At 33.2% G+C, this 26,596-nt stretch overlaps 4 protein-coding genes across 4 annotated transcripts; 3 read left to right on the forward strand and 1 right to left on the reverse strand.

The window, feature by feature from the left end:
* Positions 1-1,774: 1,774 nt before the first annotated feature.
* On the reverse strand, positions 1,775-4,029 carry LOC108213419 (metacaspase-4). Its single transcript, XM_017385208.2, has 2 exons — positions 3,684-4,029; positions 1,775-2,745 (listed from the first exon to the last, which is right to left on the reverse strand). Exons 1-2 carry the CDS (start codon positions 4,027-4,029, stop codon positions 1,853-1,855), a joined length of 1,239 nt encoding a protein of 412 aa, XP_017240697.1. The 3' UTR covers positions 1,775-1,852.
* Positions 4,030-7,969: 3,940 nt separating this feature from the next.
* On the forward strand, positions 7,970-9,707 carry LOC108212196 (serine/threonine-protein kinase AGC1-7). Its single transcript, XM_017383922.1, has 2 exons — positions 7,970-8,505; positions 8,846-9,707. Exons 1-2 carry the CDS (start codon positions 7,970-7,972, stop codon positions 9,705-9,707), a joined length of 1,398 nt encoding a protein of 465 aa, XP_017239411.1.
* Positions 9,708-15,789: 6,082 nt separating this feature from the next.
* LOC108213885 (aquaporin SIP1-2) lies at positions 15,790-17,989 on the forward strand. Its single transcript, XM_017385672.2, has 3 exons — positions 15,790-16,091; positions 17,004-17,276; positions 17,670-17,989. Exons 1-3 carry the CDS (start codon positions 15,798-15,800, stop codon positions 17,817-17,819), a joined length of 717 nt encoding a protein of 238 aa, XP_017241161.1. The 5' UTR covers positions 15,790-15,797; the 3' UTR covers positions 17,820-17,989.
* Positions 17,990-22,090: 4,101 nt separating this feature from the next.
* On the forward strand, positions 22,091-24,790 carry LOC108211915 (NAC domain-containing protein 87). Its single transcript, XM_017383633.2, has 3 exons — positions 22,091-22,506; positions 22,922-23,205; positions 23,845-24,790. The coding sequence occupies exons 1-3, from the start codon at positions 22,293-22,295 to the stop codon at positions 24,541-24,543; spliced, it is 1,197 nt and encodes a 398-aa protein (XP_017239122.1). The 5' UTR covers positions 22,091-22,292; the 3' UTR covers positions 24,544-24,790.
* Positions 24,791-26,596: the final 1,806 nt, after the last annotated feature.

The raw sequence follows: 26,596 nt of genomic DNA on the forward strand, positions 1-26,596 counted from the left end.
GCATCTCCAATGCAACACCAAAACACCAAAATGGTGTTACATTTGGTGTAGAACTTGTTCCAACCCAACACCAAAATGGTGTAAAAATGACACCAAATGATTTGGTTGACACCAAATTTGGTGTCAAGTATTGATTTGGTGTAATTTTTACACCAAATTTGGAGTTTTTCAAAATGCCCACTATACCCTCACATTTGTTAAAGTAAACAAATTTATTCCTTCTGCATCTCATTAAAGTTGTTTTTATGTTATATTTTTTGTTTTCCAATTATAATCATTTTACTTTCTTTTTTTTTACTATTTAATTCATATTTTTTTATTTATTTCAAAATATCAATATATTTATATTCTTATATAGAAAATATCAATAAATTCATATAATTAAGTTGTCTTCTTTAATTGGTTGATGAATTTATAATTATTATAGGTCCTTGTTTCTTAAACATGTTAAAATTTAAGTACAAATTCAATATTGATATAAATAACTTAATAAAGGAAGAATATTCCATTTAATGTGTAAAAAATTCTTTTTTGGTGTAGGATATGGTATTGATGGGTTGGAGTGAAAATCCTAGATGGTGTAATTTTCACACCAAATTGGTGTAGTTTTTACACCAAAATGGTGTCATGGGTTGGAGATGGTCTTATCCACAAGTCCTATTATTAAAATATTAATATTTTGAATGATAAAGTAGAGGGAAAAGTAGTGGGGAGAGAGAGAGAATGATAACAGTAGGTGAGCCCTAAAAATAAGGTTAGAGAAGTTGTCATTTAAGGCATGACTAGGACATTGTTGTTGGACACTGTTGGAGCAATATTTTTAATCAAATGTCTCAAATTATGACGTAGGACATCATTTGAGGCACTTGCTCTGAATGGCTTGTACATTTTTTGTAGATTTCTAAGTATATTTCATCAAAAAAAATTTATATACACTTTGAAATGTGTAATTGTTCATCATAATCTTAATTTTTTTTCTTAATATTAATTGTTCTCTTCTTAGTTTTTGTAGTGATCGTGGTGGGACTTTAAATCTATTATATTTTATTCAATTTTGTTTTAAATAATATTTTAAAATCTATTCAATATTTTTTCAAAAAAAAAAATCTATTCAATATCATTTTTGAATTCATGATTAAAAAATTAATTTAATAATTATATGTTTGTAATTTTTATTTAAATACAAACACATCATTAAAAATATTAAAATATTATTTTTTATATTTCATTTACCATTTTTTATATTAAAGCATCCATTTATATATTATTGGAATACTATTACTATATCATTTCTATTTATTTGTATAAGGAACTTATATTTTTATTTAATTTTAATAGCTATATTAATTTAATAATAATACTAAAATTTAGTTTTCTTTCAAAAATAAAATACTTAAATTTAGTTTTTGTATCACTAATGATAATAATGACTTATCTTTTTGTGTGTGTGAGAGATGAAACTTTGATCACCCTTTATCCAATAACAACATTATTATATAACAGTTTTATCGTGATAAAAAAATTTGATACGGGACAAAAGGGAAAACACAAATATACAGGAACAGGGCTGAACAGAACCAAGCCTGTCCAAAATATTCTAGGCTTCTGGCAATAATTGTTTATGTTTGACTTGAAAAAAATGGAGGCCTTGAAGCCATTATCATTTATCAATTTATCACCACCACAGGTGACAATTTAACACAGTACTACTGACGGTGGTACAATCCACACAGCTTATAGCCACTGAACCACACAAAACAAAGGGAAAGAAAAGAGCAAAACCAGTTGGTCATTACAATTTTATCAGCAGTCATGAAAATAACTCAGAGCAATTGCTTCATTGTAAAATGTACTAACAAATGAAACTACTGTTCACATAGTGATCGTCGCAGTAAAGACCAGGACGCTGGGTGTAGCCCTCTTTCTTCAGCATTTCCCTGGCCTTGGTAACGAGCTCGTGATTAGTAACATGCCCGCCTTTCGCTTTAACTATGGCCTGAATTGCATTGCTGAGAGCGCCATAAGCTTCAGAAGAGTTTCCACAAGGGCTAGCATCAGCAGATGTTTGGTTAGTTTGGCAACCACTTATCATGACTCCACCTTCTGGAAGTGCCTTTTTGCTTGCTCCCGCGTAAACATCTTGCTTACTACCTACCTTTGCCTCCAATGCAGGTTTTGCATAGCCCTCGTCGTTGTCATTGAGCTTTTTCTTGATGAATTCTCCCACCATCCCCATTAATCCCCCTCCGCCTTCTCCATTACCACCACTTTGAACTTTGCCAAAAATAAAATTCATAAACTTTTTGACTTTGGGACTTGCATCATCTCCAAAGACATCAAAGAGGGTTGGCCTCAGATTCCCAACATCAACATTATCTTTGCCAGTTTGCTGTTTGAGTATGTCTACAAGGGTAGAGACGGGCAAGGATCTGCTCTTCACGTAGCCTCGATCCCCATATCCTAGGTCAACTTCTTCATCATCAACATCTTCTTTCTGTCCACGATGAGGGCGGAGTCCAGATGGGAGGTGCACTCCACGAGATTCAAGTGCATCATCCACAGTGCGATGCAAAAAGTTCTTAAAACCGGAACTTGACTCATCCTTCTTATCAGAAGAAGAATTAGTGCTCTCTCCTATCTGTTCTTCAACATCTTGAACGAGGCCACCACTGTGGCAAGAATCTGATACGATTGTTATTCTACATCCACGAGGTACTCTGTCTACAAGCTCCTTGAAATCATCATCTGCAGAAAATGTTAAATATTAGTTCAAATATGTAAATTTGTTATATATATTTCTGAGACATTGTTAGCCACCAAGATACGATCCGTAAACTCTCTCTTAGCGTCCTTTGGGATTGCATCATATGCTTTAAACAGAATGTTAAAGTCTTTTATCACAAATCAGTATTTCTCTGGCCACAAAACTATTACTCAAATGCCACATGAATTAGAAAATTTACAGGAAGATTCATATTAGATCAAAAGAAAAGCACAAAACTAAAGAAAACACACTTGACTGATATAACAATAGCAAAATGACATACTTATGATCATTTAAGTTTGTATTTCGACAACTCTTTTTTGCAATTCCACAGTTCAAGTCATTTCAGTAACGTTAAAACATACTGTATAACACAACTCTGTCGAATAATATCACACAACTACTGAATCAGCCAAAAAACACCAAATAACTAAGAGAATATTTGCCTAATGACTACCAATTCCATAAAACTCAAGATATAGCTCGGGGTGGAACCAGGAGGCTAACCTACGTCGAAGACCTGGTCGAGCCAGAAAATTATTGATAATATCTAATTTAGTCATGTTTTCCTTAAAATTAGAAGATTTCTTTATATTAGCAGCGAAAGGATTCAAATAACCAACAAAATAATTATTATTCTACGTATTAGTCCCGGGTCATTTCAATTTCTGGTTCCGCCTCTGCACCACAGTCTAAAATCTAAATTATACACCAAGCCATTTCTCACCGTGCCCAACGTATAAACAAGCTTACACAACAAGAATCATTCTAATCTTTCATATCAATATCTCGTAATTGATCTCAATAGATTCACAAATCTCAACCATATAAAACGCAATTTATAAATTACACTAAGATCAATATAAACATATCGCCATTAAAACTTTAGAAACCAACAAAACAAACGACTCAATCTCACCCGCAATAAGATTCATATCAGTTGGCACAATGCACTCATCATAACCAGTATCATCATCCTCCCCAGTCTCAGCCGGAAGACGCGTGCCATGACCGCTATAATGAACGAACAGAATGTCGCCAGAAGAAGCGGATCGAACGAGATTAGAGAGCGCTTTCCGGATGTTTTTGCCGGTAGGTTGAGTAGAAGATTTATCTGTGTCGATTAGAATGGAAATGTCATCGTCAGAAAAGCCGTACCGGTCGATCAAACAACGGTGCATTCGCCGGACGTCGTTAATGCAGCCTTTGAGCTCAGCTTTTGTGCCTTTGTAATTGCACCCTATTAACACTGCTTTTTTCGCCATTTCTGATCTTGCTCGAACGTTTCAGCTAGTGTTGAGGAATGGTTTTGTATTAGCGTGTGCTTATACTCCTGCTTAATTTGTATTTTTTTATTTGTATTTATAAAATTATCTGATTTTTATTCATTTTTCTTATGCTGATTATTCGTATTATTATAAGTCGTAGTGAAAAAAGCCGCGCTTCGCGGCGTCGTTATAAATTTTGATACAAATTAATATTATAATAACATAAAAATTATTTTGAGTCATCTTCCCGTTAAACATATCACTAATAAAAAAGTATTATAATTAGTATAAAAATTTGTTTAAGTGGTCATCCTGTCAAACACAATACTGATAATAAAATTAGTTCGAACCCCCTCCCGTCAAAGACAATATTAATCCATAATTATTATTTTTATAATAAAATTAAATATTATAATTTAGATCAAAATTAGTTTAAGCCGCTCTCTTGTCAAACACAATACCAATAACAAAACATTACTCCCTCCGTCCCCTTTTACTTGTCCTTTTTGAAAAAATAACGCATCTTAAGAAAATGTTAGGTGGATATCTTGTTTTCATACATATCCCTAATAAATGTGATGAATTAGATAGAGTTGTGTATATATATATGCTAGTCAAACATTGGAAGTTGTTACATTTTGAAAAAACATACAAAAAGTTGCTTTGAAAAGAGAAATGGACTAGTAATTAGGGACAAAAAAAAAATTTCAAAAGGGACATGAAAAAGGGGACGGAGGGAGTATAATTTAGATATTAGTTTGAGTCGCCTTACTGTCAAACACAATACCAATAAAAATTATTCTAATTATGATAATATTAAAGATTATAATTGGATAAAAATTATGTTGAACCATGGTCTTGTTTTAACAAAAAAATATATTATAACATAGATAAAAAAAATTATTTTAGCCACTTTCCTGTCAAACATAATACTAATAGAAATTTATTATTACCTAAATAAAAATTAGTTTGGGCCGCCTCCCATGCCCGTCAAACACAATATTAATTTATTGTAGCCACTTTCCTTGTCAAACATAATAGTAATAGAAAATTTATTATTACTGAGATAAAAATTAGTTTGGATCGCCTCCCGTACCCGTCAAACACAATACTAATCAAGAATCATTTACATTATCATAAAATCAATATATGATTCCTATTTTATAAATTCTATTTTATTTGTTTTTTTAAACCATCCTATTTTATTTGTTAATTATTTTTATTTTATGATTCCTATTTATTAGTTAAAAATTATTATTTTTTTATGGTTCTAATTTTATTGCTATTAGTTTTTTTAATGATTATTATCTTTACAATCTTTTATTTTCTAATTCGAAATTTAAGAAAATTATAAGACTAAATCGGAAAAAAATTGTGCGTATTACCTTACAAATCTTAAATATAAATTGTATTTTATATATGATTGTTAGTTTAAATAAATATAATCATATTCCTATTAGGAATCCTAAATAAGTTTAGAATTTAAAAAGAAAAGGATTGTATTGACTTTTGGAATCCTTGGACTTGATTTTTTAAATTATAATTATATTTTCTATCCAAAATTTAATAAAATTATAAGAAAAGAATTTTATTATTTTTAGAATCCAATAGAAAAAGAATTTTATTACCTTTAAGATCCTTGAACTTGATTTTTTGAATTATAATTTTATTTTCTATTCGAAAGTCAAAAAAATTATAAGACTGAATCGAAATCGAGATTGGTTGTAAATTCATGCATACTATTTGAATGAGGTTGCGAAGATCTCAGAGATGTTTTCATGATAGAGATGCTATCTTCTTGATCATTATGGAACGACGTGAGTTTAGCACTGCGAACCTGTTTAGATAATTTGATATTCCGGAAGATGTTAGGTTTTTATAATTTTTTAGATATACAATTTGAGACAAACTAATAAAATAAGATTATAAACTTTATAACTTTTGAAAATAAGAATTATACATTTTAATTATATTTGTTCTATAATTGTTATTCTAAGAAAATTATTTGTTAGATATATGCTTTGAAATTTTTTAATAACATAAGACTATAAGTTTTATTGTTAGTTTGAACAAATATAATTCTATTTCTTTTAGAATTACCAAATAAGAATAGAATTGTATCATCTTTGGAATTCAATAAGAAATACTAAATACGAAAAGAATTGTATTATCTTTAGAATTCAATAAGAAAAGAATTGTATCAATTTTAGAATTCTTAAACTTGATTTTTTGAATTATAATTATATTTTCTCTCTGAAATTTAAGAAAAATCAGAAAACTGAATCGAATAATTCTAGAGGCGCCCGCATCCTCCTTTATATATATATATTGATGCTCTCTTTATCTCTCTCATTCCTTTACGTTTTTTTTTATACTTTTTTTCAACTGCTTAATACATATTTTAAGACATTTTAAGATGTATATAAAAAATTGGTTCACAACCTTTTTCAAAAATATATTTATTCTTAAATTTTTATACAAAAGGAAAAACTTCAAATTAATATATCAAATTATATTTTATATAAAATTTAATATACATGCCTTCAATATAATCCCAAAAATTAAAGAATAGATATAATGTTAATGCTTCCCTCCCAATGAGTTAAAAGTTTACCATTACGTAGTTGTAGTTATTTGACGGCATTATTTAAGATAATATTATAATTATTTTCAAAATCACATAATTTACCAAATTTGCAGTGTTTTTTTTTAAAAATACGATATAATTATACACACAATTAATATAAAAATTAAATGCTTTCAACCGGCATTACAATCAATGTACAAGCTTAACGGTACTTTTGGATATAAGTTTTAATATATATAAGAGTATTTTTACAAATTTCCTTTAATCTTGAATTATTATATTTTAATATATTTTTTTGATGATTTTAAACTAAAATATGATATAGTATAATACTTTCTTTATTAACACATTTTGACTATTTTGACATGTATATTAACATGTAAAGATACAAATTTGAGTTTTTAATTTTGAATAAAATTTAGACTCTAAACTATGATTTGATATGAATATCATTAAAATTAATTATATTTGGATGTCAAGACTTTTGAGATTTGTTTTAGCAGTGTTAAACGGCTATCCATCAATCCTCCTCCATTTCTTCTCAAAATTCACCCACACACGCGCAAGACACCAACACACACAAATCATGCATGCATGTGTGTGCTGGCTAATTATCCTATTTATGTTGTGACTCTCTCTGTTGTGTCCCGCCATTCTCTCCCCGAGGATGTTGAGAACCAGTATTAAATTTTGACAACTGTAACAATTTTGCTAATGCTACTAGGTATCCTCTGTGGTTGGCCTTGTAATAATATTTCAAAACTTACTACTAGCTCATTTTTTGGGTCTTTTCTGGTTTTCTTCCTGCCCTTTATTCTCTCCAATTGTTTCTTTCTATATTCTTCGAAAATTATCATCAAATTCTGGAATTCCATCGCAGAGATTCATATATGAGTCAATCCATGAAATTATTTTTCGATGACGGAGCTAATGCTTTCTTGAATCACTGCTGGTTTGTCTTTCAGCTAAACTTTTATTTTTTCCTTGTAAATGATGTTGGATATATGGAATTTTTTCCTTGTTGTTGGTCATTTATTTCGCATCTTGAATGAAAAAAAAATGCTACATTGGATAGTTCATAGTTATATTTATTTGAATTGTAGAACATGATCATTATGGCCTATGGTTTTCGTATATGATTGAGCATTGCCACATTTCTGTTTTAACATTTTGTTTGATTGATTTATTGTATTTTCGATTTGTTTCTGTATGGATATGCTAAATATGTTTCTTTCAAAGCCATTGCATATTTGTTTTAAGAATAGAAGGACTAATGTCTTAATTTGTTAATGTAGCAGAATGTCACAGAAGTACAAATTATAAGAACAAGCGTCATGTGAGACTCAAGAAATGGAGACTTGTTTGGAAAATCATGATTCGCATTATAACAATGATTATAAAGAGGAGGCAAAATTAAATGATACTTTGAGTTATAACAATCACAATGCTAATAACCATCACCATCGCCACACCAGTAGCTTAGAGAATGCACCGTTAAGGCCTCATACTGGTGGTGATGTTCGATGGGAGGCCATTAACTCAATTACATCCAGAGAGCCTCTTTCTATTTCCCACTTTCGACTCTTGAAGCGGCTTGGCTTTGGAGACATTGGAAGTGTTTATCTTGCTGAGCTCAGAGGAACCAACGCCTTTTTTGCGATGAAAGTCATGGACAAGGAATCTATTGCTAGCAGAAATAAATTAGTCCGGACACAAACAGAAAGGGAGATTCTTGGTCTTTTAGACCATCCATTCTTGCCCACTTTATATTCTTACTTTGAGACTGATAAATATTATTGCTTGGTCATGGAGTTCTGCAGTGGAGGTAATCTTTATAGCCTTCGACAGAAGCAGCCCCACAAGTACTTTACAGAAGATGCTGCACGGTCAGTATCTGTTTACTTCGTTACATTTAATCTTCTGATCATTTGTGTCAAATGTTGCTCATATCCATTGATGAAAATGAATTATAAAATTTACACATCTAATTCTGTACCCGCAGTCTTCATTCCATGCCTAATAAACTCCGAGCTGAAACTTGAGTGGTTCATGTTTAAGCAACATGTCTGGCTCTCTATATTTTGTTAGTAATGCCTTAAAAAGTATTCTCTATAAGTCTTGACATAACTTGATAATTGCTAGTGATGAATTTTATACAGATACGTGGTCTATGCGACTATGCATTATTAGCTAGCTCCTGAGCTTATTGAGTTTCTCTGTTCTCAGATTTTTTGCATCCGAGGTGCTGTTAGCAATTGAGTATCTGCATATGCTAGGAATAGTTTACAGAGATCTGAAGCCAGAAAATGTGCTAGTGAGAGAACAGGGTCATATCATGCTATCTGATTTTGACCTATCACTTCGATGTTCTGTTAATCCAACACTTGTCAAGTCGTCCTCGGCTCATATGAACAGTGGTAATGCAAGTGCTGCTGGTATTTTAGAAAATGAGAATGTCACACATGGTGTGCACCCATCAAGTTTCTTTCCACGCATACTACCATCTAAAAAAAGCCGAAAATCCAAATCAGACTTTGGCCTCTTTGTGGGAGGAGCATTGCCAGAACTAATGGCCGAGCCAACAAATGTGCGCTCAATGTCATTTGTTGGCACTCATGAATATCTAGCTCCTGAAATTATTCGCGGAGAGGGTCATGGTAGTGCAGTGGACTGGTGGACATTTGGTATATTCTTGTATGAGCTTTTGCATGGAATGACACCTTTCAAGGGATCTGGTAATCGTGCCACACTTTTTAACGTTGTAGGACAACCATTGAAGTTCCCAGAGCATCCACATGTAAGTTCTGCAGCTCGTGATCTTATACGTGGATTACTGGTGAAGGAACCACATAAAAGAATTGCCTATAAAAGGGGTGCTACAGAAATCAAACAACATCCATTTTTTGAGGGAACAAACTGGGCTCTAGTAAGGAGTGCAACACCTCCCCACATACCTGATCCTGTGGACTTCACACAGTATGCTTGTAAAGATGCAGCAGCACTAGATAAAAAAGTGGCGGATGCTATACAAGATAAGAATAATGCAAATGGTGATGATCCTTCTTATGTCGATTTTGAGTATTTTTAGGAGTTGCATTGTCATTGGAAAGTGCATTAGGTAATATTGTAGAAATCTTCATTTGTTAAAAGTTTAGTTGCAGAAAACAGTAAAATACAGCTGATATAGAAATTTGTTTTTGTAACCATTTTTGAATTTCAGATAGATTTTTTGCCAGTTGCATAATTAGTTATCTCAATTTAGTATACTTTCATAATACTGGCAGCCCTTAGTTTTATGATCTGATGTACTAGACTACTAGCTGTATTGAGGTCGAAAGCCAAGCATCATCATTATGTTTTATTTCGCCTGGAGTGCAGTCCATTTCTGCATTTTGTTGAGGCTTCATTGAAAACACACTTGACACTGCCAGAAAATTGCACTATATCACAACATAATTTTTTTTCCCTCTAATTTTGGTTTTTGGTACAGGATCACTTTTACCGCTGATTCATTGACATGTCTTAAGTTAATTTCACATAACTTTTCACCCTTTTGTACGAGACACAGATATCTTGATTTGAAGACATCTGTTCTGGTATATATGCAGTATCAAGTTTTCATTTTTACGGTTTCTAGTTTCAATTACTGTACATCCTGGTTCTTAAGTCATGAATGTTTCAGAAGCATTATATGAGTATTTTACCCTTTTAGACCTTATTCGAGCTTCCATCCTCATTATATTTGTTATATTTCATGATGTGATTACTTGTAAGTTTGCTAACTATACACATTTTGATCTCTACGAACTCCTCGCTGAAAGATCACCACAGAAAGAGCCTGGTTCAACTATGTTTTGATATTTAATTGTTGAGATATTACAAGGAGGCTCTTTTCTCTCAATTTCCAACCTTTTATTATGAGATCTAAGACTCCTATATATAATATCCTATTGGTTCTAGAACCTTTCTTCTTTGTGGGCTTTGCCTTCTTGGGCTGGAGGCCCAACATTAGTCCCCCTCCAACATAGTACCAGATCTTTAGATGTGGATTGTCGGGCTTATCGTTGGAGGTGATGTCTTTGGGAAGAAGAAGCCTTGGGGCGTGATACCTAAGACCCGTGTGGAGCTGTTGAACCATTTTCCCGAAACTCTGCTTAATAATTGTTTAGATAAATTTCACGGGAGATCTGAACAACTAGGAAGTCAGAGCCACCCGGTGACACGTTGCAAGCTTTCGAGAACTTGAGAGTTGGAAGTAGATTGGTAGCTTTAAAAGTCGCAACCAATAGGAATCCTCCTATGAGGCAAGGAGCTTCATAACCTTGGAAGTCATTGACGACTAGGGCTTCGGACGTTTGAGGAGCCGTTGAAGGAGGCAGAGGCGCTGAAGCGAAGAGGCCATTTGACGTCAAGGAAGTTGTTGCAATAATGAACTAGAGCCGCTGAAGCGATGAGGCTGATCATTGAACCATTTTAGATGTATGCAGATCTTTAGATATGCATTCCAATATAAAAAGAGTAACGTTTCAGCTATTGCTGACAGAGATTGGAAATGTCATCGCCATGATGGAGAGGAGTACTCGTGTCATCATCACAAGGAGTCTAAATAAGTGATGAAGCCTCGAACTGAAGAGGCGGCGAAGATAACTCTTTCTGGAATTTATTTTTTCTTGATTTCTATTGAGGTCTCCACAGTGTGACTTGGTGAAGTGTTTATCCACTGTAATATTATCATCTAAGAGAGCTCTTAGAGTCCAAGAGTTGGACGCTCCAAGAGTTGTAATTTGTATTGAAGGATACGTCAAAAACGTGATATTTAAGAATTTGTAATTTGTATTGAAGAATTGTAAGTTGTATTGAAGAATCGTAATTTGTAATTTGTATTGAAGAATTGTAAGTTGTATTGAAGAATCGTAATTTGTAATTTGTATTGAAGAATCATAATTTGTAATTTGTATTGAAGAATTGTAAGTTGTATTGAAGAATCGTAATTTGTAATTTGTATTGAAGAATTGTAATTTGTGTTAAAGAATTGTAATTGGACGCTCAAAGAGCCATTAATGATACTTCAAAAATTGGACGCTCAAAGAGCAATTAGTAATGCTTCGAGAGTTGTATTTAAGAACGCTTCGCAAGCAGGACGCCTTACAAGCGGGACGCCTCACAATCGAGACGCCTCACAGGCATGGCGTCTCACAGAGGAGCGCTTTAAAAATTTGGACGCTCAAAGAGCAATTGATAATGTTTTAAACATTGGACGCTCAAAGAGCAATTAATAATGCTTCAAAAGTTGGACGCTCGAAGAGCAATTAAGAATGCTTCAAGAGCTGTTTAAGGATGCTTCACAAGCGGGAACGCTTCACAGAGAAACGCTTCACAGACGGGACGCTTCACAAGCTGGATTTAACAACGCTTTAGGCTCTGACTTTTAAGGATGCTCCGTGAGTTAATTTTAAAACACTGATGAGCTGGTGAACTGATGAACTTAACAAGGTCTGTTAAGTTTTTTGGTTCAACAGTTTGCGAGAATGAGACACATGTCGGATCTCTGATCTTAGCGGCGCGTAGGTCAGCCGCTGCGATGGCACATAGCTCCACAATATTGACAAAAGTTGAAGTCGCCGGGAACGGAGAACACATTGTTTACGCCTATCTCAACGAGACTCCGAGTTGAGTGACGCCTCAGCATCACTTCCGACGAGTTAAAGCTGATTAGAGTATTTGCAACTGTCTGAACAACATCGTTCGGCGGTCACAGCTCCGATTTTCTTGTCTATTGTAGAGATGAAAAGTCTATGTGTTTGTTTTTCAGATCTGAAAATTTTCTCAATCTAGCACTCCCGTCTTCCTCGTTTTCCATTGCCAGAAAACCTCGTCCTGAATTTCGTTTTCAGCGCCACAACTCTATGGAGCGAGGCGGCAAGTTGTTGAACCATTCAAGCGCTGTACTCTTGAGGCATGTACAATAGAAACGGCACCTTCCTATTTCAGCGTGTCCAAAAAAGCTCATTCTTGCATCAAACATATTGATAAAGTCCAACGGATCAGTGGTTCCATCGAACTGCTCAATCGAGGGTATTTTCAAATGCCTATCTATTTTCGCATTTTCAATATCCTCCGATAATGGACTATCACCAGGAAGCCTCCAGACCGCGTCTTCACTAATTTCTTGAGAGCCGCCATTTTGGCTCACAACCTCACCACTTCTGACGAATAACCTTAACTTGAGCAATCCTTCTTCAATTCCAAATGCTCCGACCAATCATCTGCAGATGCTTTCTTCTTGCGTCGAAACGAGCTATACGAGTCAACCGAATCCTCCCTTCTAGAGCGTTCACTATACGCTAAACCTCGAAAGGAGGGTTCGTAATCCTCTGTTGGATACTCGGATGAAGCAACATGCTCATCGTTCTTTTTCGCAAATTCCTCTTCCCATTTCTCAGTCGCATGCCTCTACTTCATCTGAAACTCTATCCATCTTCGCTCGCGGTCAAGGGCGTTAAGTTCGCTCTTGATCGCTTCATGGTTCAACTGCTCCTTATTTTTAACAGCCAATCTTTTAGCCTTAAGCTTCTCTAAATGCATAGAGCTGGTGAACCGATGAGCTGGTGTGCCGATGAACTACGGGAGACGATAGGGCATAGAGGCAAATCGTTAAACCACTTGAGGGCTGTGCTAGATACTTTTCTGAAAATTTCCCTGCTATATCGGTTCAATGGTTCAGCGCCTCCTTTTCCGATCAGATCTGAGAACATCATCTCTCCGCTCAAATTCAATTCCAGCTCCTTATCAAAAATTGCTTATGCCTTTATTCAAACCTGGAGATTTCATCACCACGCCTGTCTTAGAATCAAGCTTTTACTTGCCTTCCCTCCTTCATTTTGGTGTTAGTAGATCTAATTTTACAAAGATATTTTGTAGATCCACTTTGCTCTTTACAATATTTTGTATGTATATAATCATATCTTCTAATTGTTGGCTTCCATGTTGGACTCGCTTACACCTGGAGCAAGCTTGCGTCGCAGATTGATTTCCGACAACTATAACACCCGGATTTCGTGTGTTCTCGCTGCAATTGTTTCAGATCTCGGACCTATGAAGAGGCCATGTTTTTCCCGATTATGTTGCTGCCTTCGGCCATGGATTCCAAAGTCCATGATTTTCCGATGTCGTTGGATCTGTATGTATATTTTGTGTATGTATGTTTTTTGTGGTTGGATGAAAAGAGCCCCTCCTTCTAGCGCCAAATGTTGAGATATTACAAGGAGGCTCTTTTCTCTCAATTTCCAACCTTTTATTATGAGATCTAAGACTCCTATATATAATATCCTATTGGTTCTAGAACCTTTCTTCTTTGTGGGCTTTGCCTTCTTGGGCTGGAGGCCCAACATTAATAAGACTATGAAACTATAGTATGTGCTTCATGTGCATGCCTCATAAGAATTGGTGAAACTAGAAGCAGAGGTCTGTGAGATTGATGCAGGAGACCTGAAAACTTTTTATTTTCATTTAAATCTTTAGCTATGAAGTTGCAGTTATTCTATTGGAGCAAATCCAAGGCAACATCTCCCTATAATGAGTCTATGTGGACAAAAATAGGGGTTCTAAGTAAAAATTGTCCACTCCAACCCTTCTTTGCTTACTTAAAATTTTTAGGTGAGATAAAACAAAACCCCTTCTTCGGGGGATAGAAAAGCAAGACCCTCTCTCATTTTCTTTTACTTTTCATTTTCCCTCTTTTTTTTTATCTCCCCCATCATAGTAGAAGTTCTGATAAAATATTATTTTTTCAAATATAGGGATGATTATAAGGAATACCATTGAAGTAAAACAACATTTCGGTTACTTATATTTTTAGGTGACCATTAATTTACTATATTTTAAGGGTTCAAAATAAGTAAAACCATTGGAGTTGCTCTTAGAATTACTTCAGACCAGGTACTACCACAAATCAAAGACATAACATTTGAAACCTGTCCTTTTAAATATCAAAGCTTGAACACGGAGAGTTAGAGAGACTTCAGATTATCTGTACAACACATCTAATAAATTCCAAGAACTCAGTGCAGTACCCTTGTGTACTGGTCATTGTGTTTTCTTTTCATACATATTATATAAGATTGCGTGTTTCATTTCCTATTTTGGATAATTTCATTTCAAATAAATCGAAATTCAATATTTTTATATCCAAACATATTATTTGATTAAATTCAAGATACAAATGAAATCCAAAATTTCTAAACAGGCCACAACAAATGTAAACTTCGAATTCTGAGAATACCAGAAATAATGGTAAAAAGCTAAAATCAAGAATAAGGAGAGTAATATGTTTTTACTTGTTAGAGCATCTCAACCCTCACAAACTCTTAACTAAAAGTTTTCCAAAATTAAATTTTATAGTCAATATTCATAAAAAAAAAAAGAACTCCAACCATAGCAACACCTGTGTATAATTATAGCCATCCCCTGTCGATCCGCTACAGATCTGTAGCGAATTCCACGTCATCTCTCGCAATTTATTTTCCTCCTTCCCACTGATTACATATTATTTATTACCATATTAAACTGATATATCTTATTTATAATAATCTAAATATTAATAACATACTATTTTTAAATTATAACCCACCAATATAGCCAATACCATGGTTCGGCAAATTTTACAAGATCCAATTTAGCCAACGATTATAGTCAACGTCAGTAGAGACTCTTAGCATGCGTATATCACAACCTGCTTATTTGCCGGAATTTTTCAAAGATATTTTCATTATTTTCTAGTGTGACCTTTTTTCTGGATACCGCTTTTCAGTCATGAACGAATGAAAATCAGAAATCTGAAAACTATTTTTTTTATGGGATATTAAAATAAAAGTGGTTTTCAAAAGATAAATCTATGAGGCTTCCGCCGAGTAATTAAGATTCATTGTGTTAAGCAGTCTGGAAACAATGCGGCTATTTGTTTAGCTCGTTTTATTGTTTATTAACCTGATTGCATTGTTAGTTGGGGATCTGTCTCGACTAGACTTGTTTTAATTTAATGGAGTGAATTTGCATTTTGTCAAAAAAAAAAAAAAAAAAAAAAAAAAGATAAGCATGCATATCCCGAAACGCGGAGCTCTAAATATAAAACCCCGCGTGATCGATGATTCAGTTTGATCAGTCTTCTTGAGTCCAAAAAATGGGTGCCATAAAATCAGCGATGGGCGATTTTCTGTTAACGTTTATGTGGGTGTTCTGTGCTTCTACGCTAGGAATCATCACGTCCATAATCGGCACTAATTTTGGAGTGAAAGGCCTGGTGTATGAATTGTTTTGCATGGCATGTTTTATACTCGTTATGTTGTTTGTGTTCACTTTCATCGGTGAGGCATTGGGTGGTGCTGTTTTTAATCCCACTGATCTGGCTACCTTTTACGTCGTCGGTATCCGTACTGAGTCCTTGTTCTCTGCCTCTCTCCGTCTACCTGCTCAGGTAAATCTGTAATGTATATCAAATACGGCGTGATTTATTAGATGAATCACGAGCTAGCAGGTAAAATTTTATGTTGGTATATGTACTAGTGATTTTTCTTTGTATTGGTAATATTGTATATTCAGCGGTGTGTTTTGCAGGTAGTTGTTTGTTTGGTTTTAAGGTTAAAATGACTTTAAGCTAAATGCATAAAAATAATATAATATAATCTACTGTTGGGCATTTTTTTAGGGACCAGAACTCCGGAAGGTTTTAGATGGGTGGTTTGGTTACTTAACATGGTAAGGAGCTCGATTTAGAGGGATCTTGGATTCAAGTCCTCCCACCTGATATGTTTAATCTAGTTCATGCTCAAGCCTCTGGTAGCCCATATGTTAATGAATTGATTGGTTTGTTTGAACCTGTAAAAGATAGGTATAATAGTTTTTTTTCCTTTCATCAGAACATGAATAAGATAATTCTAACTTATAAGTGAGAAGGTTCTATGTGCAGGAAGCCATAAGATTAGCAAACTATGTATTTTTTCGAAAAGGAAAAGGAAAACCTTAACACAAGAACTCTGTATGTTAAAATTGGAGCACATTTAGCTTGGAATGATCTAGCTTAATTGATTGTCAGTCTTAACCTTAAAATCACAAAGTTTATTCCTAATTTAGCTGTGTATTTCTGTTATTGTTATTTACTTGCGATTCCTTTAAATTGCTGGCCAATATTCAAGTCGGTAGACCATAAGATTTCAACAATATTGGTTGCCTCTTTGATTGTCTTTCATAAAGTTTGTAATGTCAAAGCTAGTATCTGAAATTCGTTTTATCCATTGTAATCCTGGTTTGTTCTGTCTGAATATATCTTCATTTTTTAAAAATATTGATTTGCATGCAAAGAAAGAGCTGAATAAATCGTCCTTTACAGGCAGCAGGAGCAGCTTTTGGTGCACTGGCAATCATGGAGGTGACGCCAAAAAATTATAAGCACATGGTGACAGGGCCTTCTTTGAAAGTGGACTTGCACACTGGAGCGATTGTTGAGTGTGTGTTGACCTTCGGGATTACCTTTCTTGTGCTCCTTATAATCCTTAAGGGTCCTAAAAACACACTTATGAAAAATTGGCTGCTTTCCGTGTCAACTGTGGTATTAGTGTTTGCAGGATCAGCGTATACTGGCCCTTCTATGAATCCTGCCATTGTAAGTACCGAATTCATCTTCTCCTCCTGCTTTAGCTATAATGTACTCGATTGTCAGTTGTGTTTGATAAACTAATATGATATGTACATTTTTTACCTTAAAATAAGACGCAGTTTTATATTGTCATTACTAGGATGCCTCTTCTCCTGGTTTGTTTAGCCTCAAGATTTTTGCATCTCTGTTCTACTTTGATAATAAGTTATTATAAACCTTCACTGAATGTTAATGAATTTAGTGTACTTGTTGGCTAGTTCAGTAAATGAAGTACAATACTGTATTTTAATTTGTATTCAAGGATTTGATGGGACTGTTAGCTTCAGATGAATTATTTCTACAAATGGCTGTACTTAACCGAGCAACTCCCTTTTGACAGTAATCGATGTATGTGTGCAGGCCTTTGGTTGGGCATATGTAGATAAACGACACAATACGTGGGAGCAGTTCTACGTTTTCTGGATTTGTCCCTTTGTTGGGGCAATATCATCAGCTCTACTTTTCCGAGTTATTTTCCCTCCCCCAGTTAAGAAGCAGAAGACAGCCTAAGAGTCTAAGATTGCTCATTTCAACATGAAAGCAATTCTATTCTGCTTATCAGATACATATATTTTTTTTACTTTTGTCAGTCTTTTCAATTCTCTCATTAGTTGTATATTAAGAATATGGTGTTCTGCTGCAAAGCAATGAAGTCAACTTTCAGGAAATTATGACGAATATCATCCCAGTTTATTTTGTGTATCAGTATATCATTGTTCTAATGTTTTATGCAAGTATTAACTATTAAGTATATAACATTTAATCTGGTTATCTGTCCATCTCTAAGGTGGCTGCACTGCTGTATGTCTACAAAAACTGCAAGGTTATGCATCTGACTTAATTTGGCCTCAGACATATATATTTTTTAAATGAGTTCACTTGGACACGAATCCATGTTGGGAACTTCCAGCCAGTCCTTGTAAAAAAAAAATATGATATACTATGAGACCAAAACTGTAATCGGTTGGTTGTGGACTCTGAACTGTCTATAAGATTGCATAGGAGCCATCTGCATCATTGTTTTGCATATTGAATAATAGTCTATTCTTTCTGAATTATGTTAGCTTTTGTTGCTGCTTCCTGATTGTTTCGCAATCATTTCACCTTAATTACTTTCTTGTGTTGTTTCTGGTTTTGAAAGGAGCTTATATGGTGGATCAAGTTAATGTTGGTTCTGGTTTCTAGTTGTCTGTGATATTTTTCCTTATTTTTCTTTTCATACTTCTTATTTGCCAGCTGAATTTTTTTATTATAATTAAATACAATTACATATCCACAAGAACCTATAGTCAGGAACTCGGGTATCTAGAATCTTAACATGGCTGGTTACAACAATTTACCGACTACTCCAAAATCGAAAGAAATGTTGACTAACTCCAAAATTGAAGAAACTGTTGCTATCAAATTGGAGTGTCACAAAATCGTGTACAGAAAACATGCTACAAGGATCATTCTAGTTAAAATCTATAACATATCATGTTATGTATAAATTTTTATACACTGTTTTATTCTATACACCAAGCATTTTTCTAATATATTATCCCTATTTGTCCTCTTTTTTTTCCCTCGTTACAATTCACACATTATTTTCTCCTATATTGTTTTCATTCCACATATATGATGAATTTTGTTAAGTCTTGATACGTGACCATACAATGTAATTAGCAAACAAAGAAAGATGATATCTTTTAAATTTTAAAAACGAGATTTTTTAATTATTTCAAATATAATTATTATATCATCATTGAAAATTTTTATTTTCATTAAAATAAAAATCTTGACTTCAATCATGTATATATAATCAGCATATCAATTATTAGCACAAATTACATATATTAATAATATATTTTTTAAAAATTTCAGTACATTAAATAAATTATAAAAATAAATTTGTATTCTAAAAAAATATAGGTGCATGAGACAGTACTATACAGTGGCCCTGTTTGTTTACCGGAAGCAGATCTGGCTTCTACTTTTCTTGACCCGTTTGTGTAAAGAAGCAGAAGCACTTTTAAGAAGCTGAGAATCCTAACTTCTCTCACAGCTTCTGCTTCTTTTCCAAACACTTTATTCACTTATTTACTTCTCACTTCTGCTCCACTTCCCTAATTTAAGTAAGAAATCACTTCTTTTAAGTTTGCCCAAACGGCCTCAGTATATACACACATAAAACTTATCGACAGCGCGCACCACGAATTTTACGCGTAGAAGATTTAGCGGGTATATGCAGATCCGCAAGCACCGAGTGATTTCTTGCTCTTTACATGACGACCATCAGCCCCATCATCATCCTCATCCCTCACCATGAGTCCATGACTGCGTACGTCAAGTACTAAATTCTCGTTATACCAATTACCAAACATATATAGTTCCTCCGTCTCATTTAATTTTATATATTTTTTTTCATTATTTGACACGCACGTTTTAAAAAATATAATTTTATAACTTATTTTTTAAATTTTTTTTCTGAATAAAAATAGAACATTCATATTTTTATTAAAAAAAAAATTTAAAAATAAGTTATAGAACTATATCTTATATTTTAGAGGAGTATCAAAGTCCGTACCACGTCTCCGTCCCCAATGTACCTGGGGAGGGAGTACATTCAATGATCATTTAAAACCTACGAAAATATATTGAACCTACATCCACCCGCCATTTCACATTGGAGTATTGTTAGTTTGTTACCCTGTGTAGTGTGTATATACTCATCTCACCTGGGACTGTAAGCTGGTCGTCGGACCGGATTATAATTTGATAATTAATTTTATATTCAGATTTATTTGATTTATGGTATTTATATATGACCGATCAAAACTGGATATTAATACTTTATATTTTAATCATATTAATTTATAATATATAGTAATATCTAATTTTATTGTCAATACAAAATTATGTTAGATAAATCTACGTTTTTTTCATGGATTCTAAATTAATTAACATATTTGAGTTAATATATTTTTATTCAGTGCATCAACTAAGTTATTTATTAATTATGTTAAATAAATCCTTAATAATTATCAAACCAGTCAAAAAACTAATTAAAAGTTGGACTAAAGAGATATGTATTAATGAGTATATGTAAACATATTTTAATTATAATAAAAGACCTAATAAACATGTTATAAATTAAGTAGGTTCGTATGTCTAAATACGGAATATATTTTAAATATATTTTAATTATAATAAAAATTTAGATAATATATATTAAATTAAAAAAATATGTACATTCACATATCTATTGTTCATACCAAACTTTTAATGTTTCATTTGTGATATGCTAAGATCACATATAAATTAATGGATTTTCTGTCGGCTTATTTTTCGATAGAGTTTGCTATAATAATTTTTGTACAAATCTATTAAAAATTGATAAACATACGTACATTAGAGTAGGGGAGAGCACGGTGCGGATCGGTGCGGTTTTAGGGTAAAACCGCAACCGAAACCGCAAGTGTTCGGTTTTTAAAATTGAAAACCGCAACCGCAACCGAACCGCCGGATCGGTTTCGGTTTCAAAAAACACCGGTTCGGTTTCAAACGGTTCGGTTTCGGTTTTAAAACCGCAATAAATAAAAATAAGAAACATACTTCCAAATTAAATTAGTAGATAATTTATGTTGATTCGATATATACTTTAAATTTAATAATGAACCACATTATTATATTATCGGATTTAAACAAGATTAGATTACAAATGAAACTTATATATTATGTGGGGATCATGATGAAAGTAGATTAGCGGACTCAGTTGTAGTGATACTAAAATAAAGTACTCGGTGGAAGAACTCATCCGGATAAAACAATTTTAACAAAACAATGTCAGCACATTTCAACCCCACTTCCCAGTAATCTCTCTTGTCTTCATTTTACTTTCTTCATTACATTTACATATTATATATAAATATTTATATAAATTATGTGTAATATACATATATATAAATATAAATAATATTTATTTTAATAATCGGTTCGGTTCGGGTTTTTGCGGTTCGGTTTTGGCCTAAAACCGGAACCGCAACCGTTATAATCGGTTCGGTTTTTAAATTTTCGATTTCGGATCGGTTCGGTTTTAGGCGGTTCGGTTTTTATCGGTTTTCACCGGTTTCGGTTACGGTTTTGGTTTCAATTCGGTTTCTTGCTCACCCCTACATTAGAGTAATAAAATTAGTTTTCTGATTTATAACATAAAAAGTAGATTTAAGAAATGACCAGATATATTTTATCTTCTATACTCTTCATTTTTCTTACTCTTTCTTTTTCATATTCCTCTTAATTATATATATTTAAACAAAATTTAAAAAATAATAAAATCTTCTAATAGATAATTAATTTCATTCATTATTTTCATTGTTTCCGATCTCTTACTTTATAAAGAGTCAGTTGTGAAATAATGTATAAAAGTAAACGAGCTAGGTTGGAATTTCTTCCCGGGGTCTACGTGTACGAAGAAGATCCTTAATAAAACAAGTTCCTACCCTACAAGTTAATAGCAAGGTTATAAATTAAAGCAATTTCTGGATTAGTATGACTGAGCTTCCTCGCATCTCAACCGGACAGTTGATAAAAGAATGTTCTAGAAATTCAAATACAACCTACATATTTGTGTGTGTAAAATAATGGCCTCTTGTTAGTATGAAACAGTTTCAGAATATTACATAAGAGAACAAATTAGACAAATAGATAGAGACCAAGCCAACAAAATAAGCTTTCAAAGCTTGTCGCATAAGTTTCCTTGGCGCCTACGTTTCTCTTCGCTGTCTAATACAGTAACAACGAACCTCGATCTTTCTTTTTCTATCAACTTTCATTTTTTTTCTTTCATTTCATTCTATAAATCACCACTTTTTATCCCCCTTTCTGTTCTTCTTTCTAATCTCATCATTTCTTCCTTTACACAAACTACCTACTTGAGCTCCTCACTTCTCCTTTTCTACACCAACACACACAGTCACACACACATATAGTAAATCTCTTAAAATGGAAGGTGCTTTTGTAAATCAAGGAGACAGCTATGGTATTAGTGCTAATCAGGCTGTTGATCAGCTGGATTTGCCTCCTGGGTTCAGATTTAATCCCACAAATGAGGAGCTTATTACTCACTATCTACTTCCCAAAGTCCTCGACTCCAACTTCACTGCAGCTGCCATCGGGGAAGCCAATCTCAATCGATGCGAGCCATGGGACTTGCCAAGTAAGGAATTCAGCTTTTTCATGAGTTTGTGTATATGCTTCTTTTTATTTTATGCAGAAGAATATTTTATTATCTGTGTATTAAATTTTATTGATTTGTATATATGTGGAAAGTCGAAAGAATAAGATCTCGTTTTGAAAGTATAAGATCTAAAGTATGCTTTAAATCTTTTGTTTTGTCAGATTTTAGATGCCTTTGTTTGTTTGATAGTCCTCTTTAGATTGTTCCTGCCAGGTTATTGGTTCTCCTAAAACCTCGAAGGTGTTGAGAGGACCCGAGCTTTAGTATGACTTAGTTGGATCTAATTATGGTGTTAAACATTTCCCTTAGAGGGATTGCACCAAGCTAGCAAGGCATGAGAACTGATCGGTGTGATTAATTATTAATGATTACTTGTATATGTGTATTTGTGCAGAGGAAGCTAAGATGGGAGAAGAAGAGTGGTACTTATTCTGCCAGAGGGACAGGAAGTACCCGACTGGGATGAGAACCAACAGGGCGACGGAATCAGGTTATTGGAAAGCCACCGGAAAGGACAAGGAGATTTACAGCAAGACCGGGAACAGCAGGAAGCAACTGGTTGGAATGAAGAAGACGCTTGTTTTCTACAAAGGAAGAGCTCCCAAAGGAGAAAAGATGGATTGGGTTATGCATGAATTTAGACTTGAAGGCAACTACAGCTTCCCTGCCAAGGCAAAGGTAAATTCGTCTTCATACGATTAAGTTCTTACAATCTTGAAAATTCTCTTTATGCTAGTTGTTGAGTTTTGATACCAAATTATGATTATAATTAGAAATTATTTGATTAATACAAATGCTGCAATACACCTGATTTGGAGGTTGTTTGCCTGGACTTAAAGTCAGGGCTTCAAGCCATTTTCGTCTTTAAGCTAAAAAAAATGTCTGTTTGTGTAATAAGTCAAAAAGTCAGGTTAAAATTAGAAATAAGTCGGAAACTAACTTAAAGCCACAAGTTAGTTTGAGGTACCTTCTCAGTGACTTAAATTTTTTAACTTTCTTTTGATAAAAATTATTCATAAGACATAAGTTACCCATAAATCATTTTTATTATTATATTTTTAATAACACATAAGTTATTAATAAGTCAAAATTACCCAAATAGTCATTTTAAGCTCCCAGTTTATCACATAAGTCACATTAAATCACAAGTCATAAACTCAGCGAAACGGGCTCTAAGTCTGTGACGTAAGTACAACCACTCGACTTACTCTCAGACATATATGCACACAATACTTAAGACTAACCACCAAGAGAATTTACTGAATGTGCACTTTTGTCGTTTAATCTTTTGATATACTTGTACTACATGTATTGCAGGATGAATGGGTTGTATGTAGGATTATCCACAAGAACACTACAACAATCACGAAGCCAGGTTCAATGCTAGACCTTACAAGGATGGACTCTTTCATTGAAGGTCTGTTGGATTCTCCTTTGTTGCCACCTCTTATAAAATCTCAAATTCCAGAAAACAACGAAAAAACACATGCTTCAAACTCCACCAAGATCATTATAAATACCTCTTCTAGAATACCAGATTCTGGAGGAACAGCTCCACCAAATTATCCGATAACAACCGGATCTTTAGATGCAAACGATATCAACTACCACCCAAACCTAATGCTACCAAAAAATCACAATGCCACAAGTTTCAGCCCCACTACTAATTACAAAATGCCCAACTCCATCAGCTACTCACAAAATCCTTACCATACTTCTTTAACCACTTCTTATAATTTGTTGCACCAACAAAACTTGGGCCAATTCACTCCACGCGTTCCTGGATCCTACAATCCTCAGCAAGTTACTGATCAAGCTCTTCAGAGGCACTGCAAGGTGGAGCAGTTGTCGTCGAATCAATCAATGGTCAGTCGGTCTCAAGATACCGGGCTCAGCACTGACGTCACTGCTGAGATATCGTCAGCAAAGCAAGAGAATAATAGCAATGATGTTGGAAGTTTCCATGACATTGAGGACGGTCCACTTTCAGATTTGGAATCTTTTTGGAGTTATTAAAGAATTAAAAAATAGGAAGTTACCACAGAAGCTATACGTATTGGTAGCATCGAATTCTGCATAATTTTTTCTACAGGATGACTAGTTCAATAGTACAGAAGGTTCATGGCAATTTCATAGGATGTTTTTTAAGTAATTTGACTGATTTGTTTGTAGCTAGTAGCTAGATATAGCTTAAATTTAAGCTTGAGCTGCTACATTTCTGATAATACCTGAGTATAATAATGGCATGATACATTTGTAGACAGTTATACTTTTCACATGATTATGTTGAATATTTTGGCAAGCCTCTATGCTCTGAGTTTATGGGTGCTGCTGAAGATGGTGCTGCAGAAGGTGGCCATGGAGATCTTAGGGCCTAAGATTCTTTTCTGTTGTCATGTACGTTTAGGTCCTTTCAGTTGTTTTGCTTGTAGCCCTTCAGTTAAGCTTCTTTGTTTGAGTTGGGCTCGTTTGTTGTGAGTTGTGACAGCCCTGTGGACTTTTCGTAATAAGGATTGGGAGTGAGCATTTGTTGTACTTTGAGCGAGTAAATTTAGTTACCAAAACAAAACTACTTCCGTGCTTTTTAGTTGTCATATTTCTATTTTTGTTGGTTATTTTTGATCAAAAATTATAAATCACTCTTTCATTATTTTAAAAAACTGAAAATTACATCTTAAAATAGATTAAAATTTATTTCCAGTAACATATTTTTTTAATTGATAAAATATTAATAAATTTGAATTAAAATTTAGTCAATTTGGCCGGCACAAAACCAGAGGTAACAACTAAAAAAGGATGGAGGAAGTATCAAGTAAATTAAACGAAACTATCAATCAAGTAATTTATAACGGAGACAAAAATTATTGTATTTAACCCCCACAATTTTCTATATTTTTTAAAATTACATATTTATTTTCGAGTCAACGTTGTGACGTGTAAAATGTAACTATTTCATTATATAAATATATCCGAAACTAAAAAAAAATAATTTTCTATTTTTGATGATTTTCTTCCAAAAATTTTAGAAAGAAAAATATATGAGAGGCGCATTCAGAGCATATCTGAAACTTAAAAAATGTAGTTTTTTTATTTTCAATAATCTATAATGATTTCCATGCATAGTCCCGTAAAATGAAGATAAATTATTTAAATAAAATTTCAACTATACCTGTTATAGACTTATAGTACATATAAAATAAATAACTAATTAGGTTTAGAAAAAAATTGATTTTTCTAATTTGATTTAAAATATTTATATCTTTTTTTTGAAATTTTAGATTGAGTGGTCGCGGACCAATTCTTATTTAAGTTGACATACCTTTTTATTTTTAAGCAGAGCATATACTTATTTTATTCTAATTTACATTTATTTGTATATTATAATTTAAACTGGTCATTTGAGCATATTTATATTCTTACATAAATAATTGTGAAAATTTATTTTTCAAGTTAAATAAATTTATATAAATCCCAACACATTTGATATCTTATTTACTTGAATTCAATCTTAAAGATTATATGATAAATATATATATACTAATAAATATAATTCTAGTTTAATACAAATACATCTTAACAAAATTATGATAGAATATACTCCCTTCTCATTTTAACTGATGTTTGACTTTCTAGCACGTATATTGAGATGTAAAAAAACAATATCTACACTTAATAAAATAATTCAATTCTTATATCAAATAAAAGTTTAAGTTCTAAACTTTTATTTGATATAAATTTTATAAAAAATTATTATGTTTAGATGTGATTTTTTTAACATCGTAAAAAAGTCAAAAGCAGTTAAAATTGGACGGAGGGAGTATTATATTATTTAAATTAAAATTTTGAAATAAGACATATTAAAAATTACCCGAGCTAAGTTACGCATGAAGTAATTGGGACCAGTGTTACAGAAATCGGGAATCGGACCTAATCGGTTGAGCTACCGATTCAAGGATTAATCGGAAATCGGGGATTAATCGGAATTAAAATTGGGTTTATTTTAATTTTAAAATATTATTTAATATTTAGTTATTATTATATTAGCTATTTAGTAACTAATATATTTACT

Source organism: Daucus carota, chromosome 3 (assembly GCF_001625215.2).
Source record: "Daucus carota subsp. sativus chromosome 3, DH1 v3.0, whole genome shotgun sequence".
Lineage (NCBI taxonomy): Eukaryota > Viridiplantae > Streptophyta > Magnoliopsida > Apiales > Apiaceae > Daucus > Daucus carota.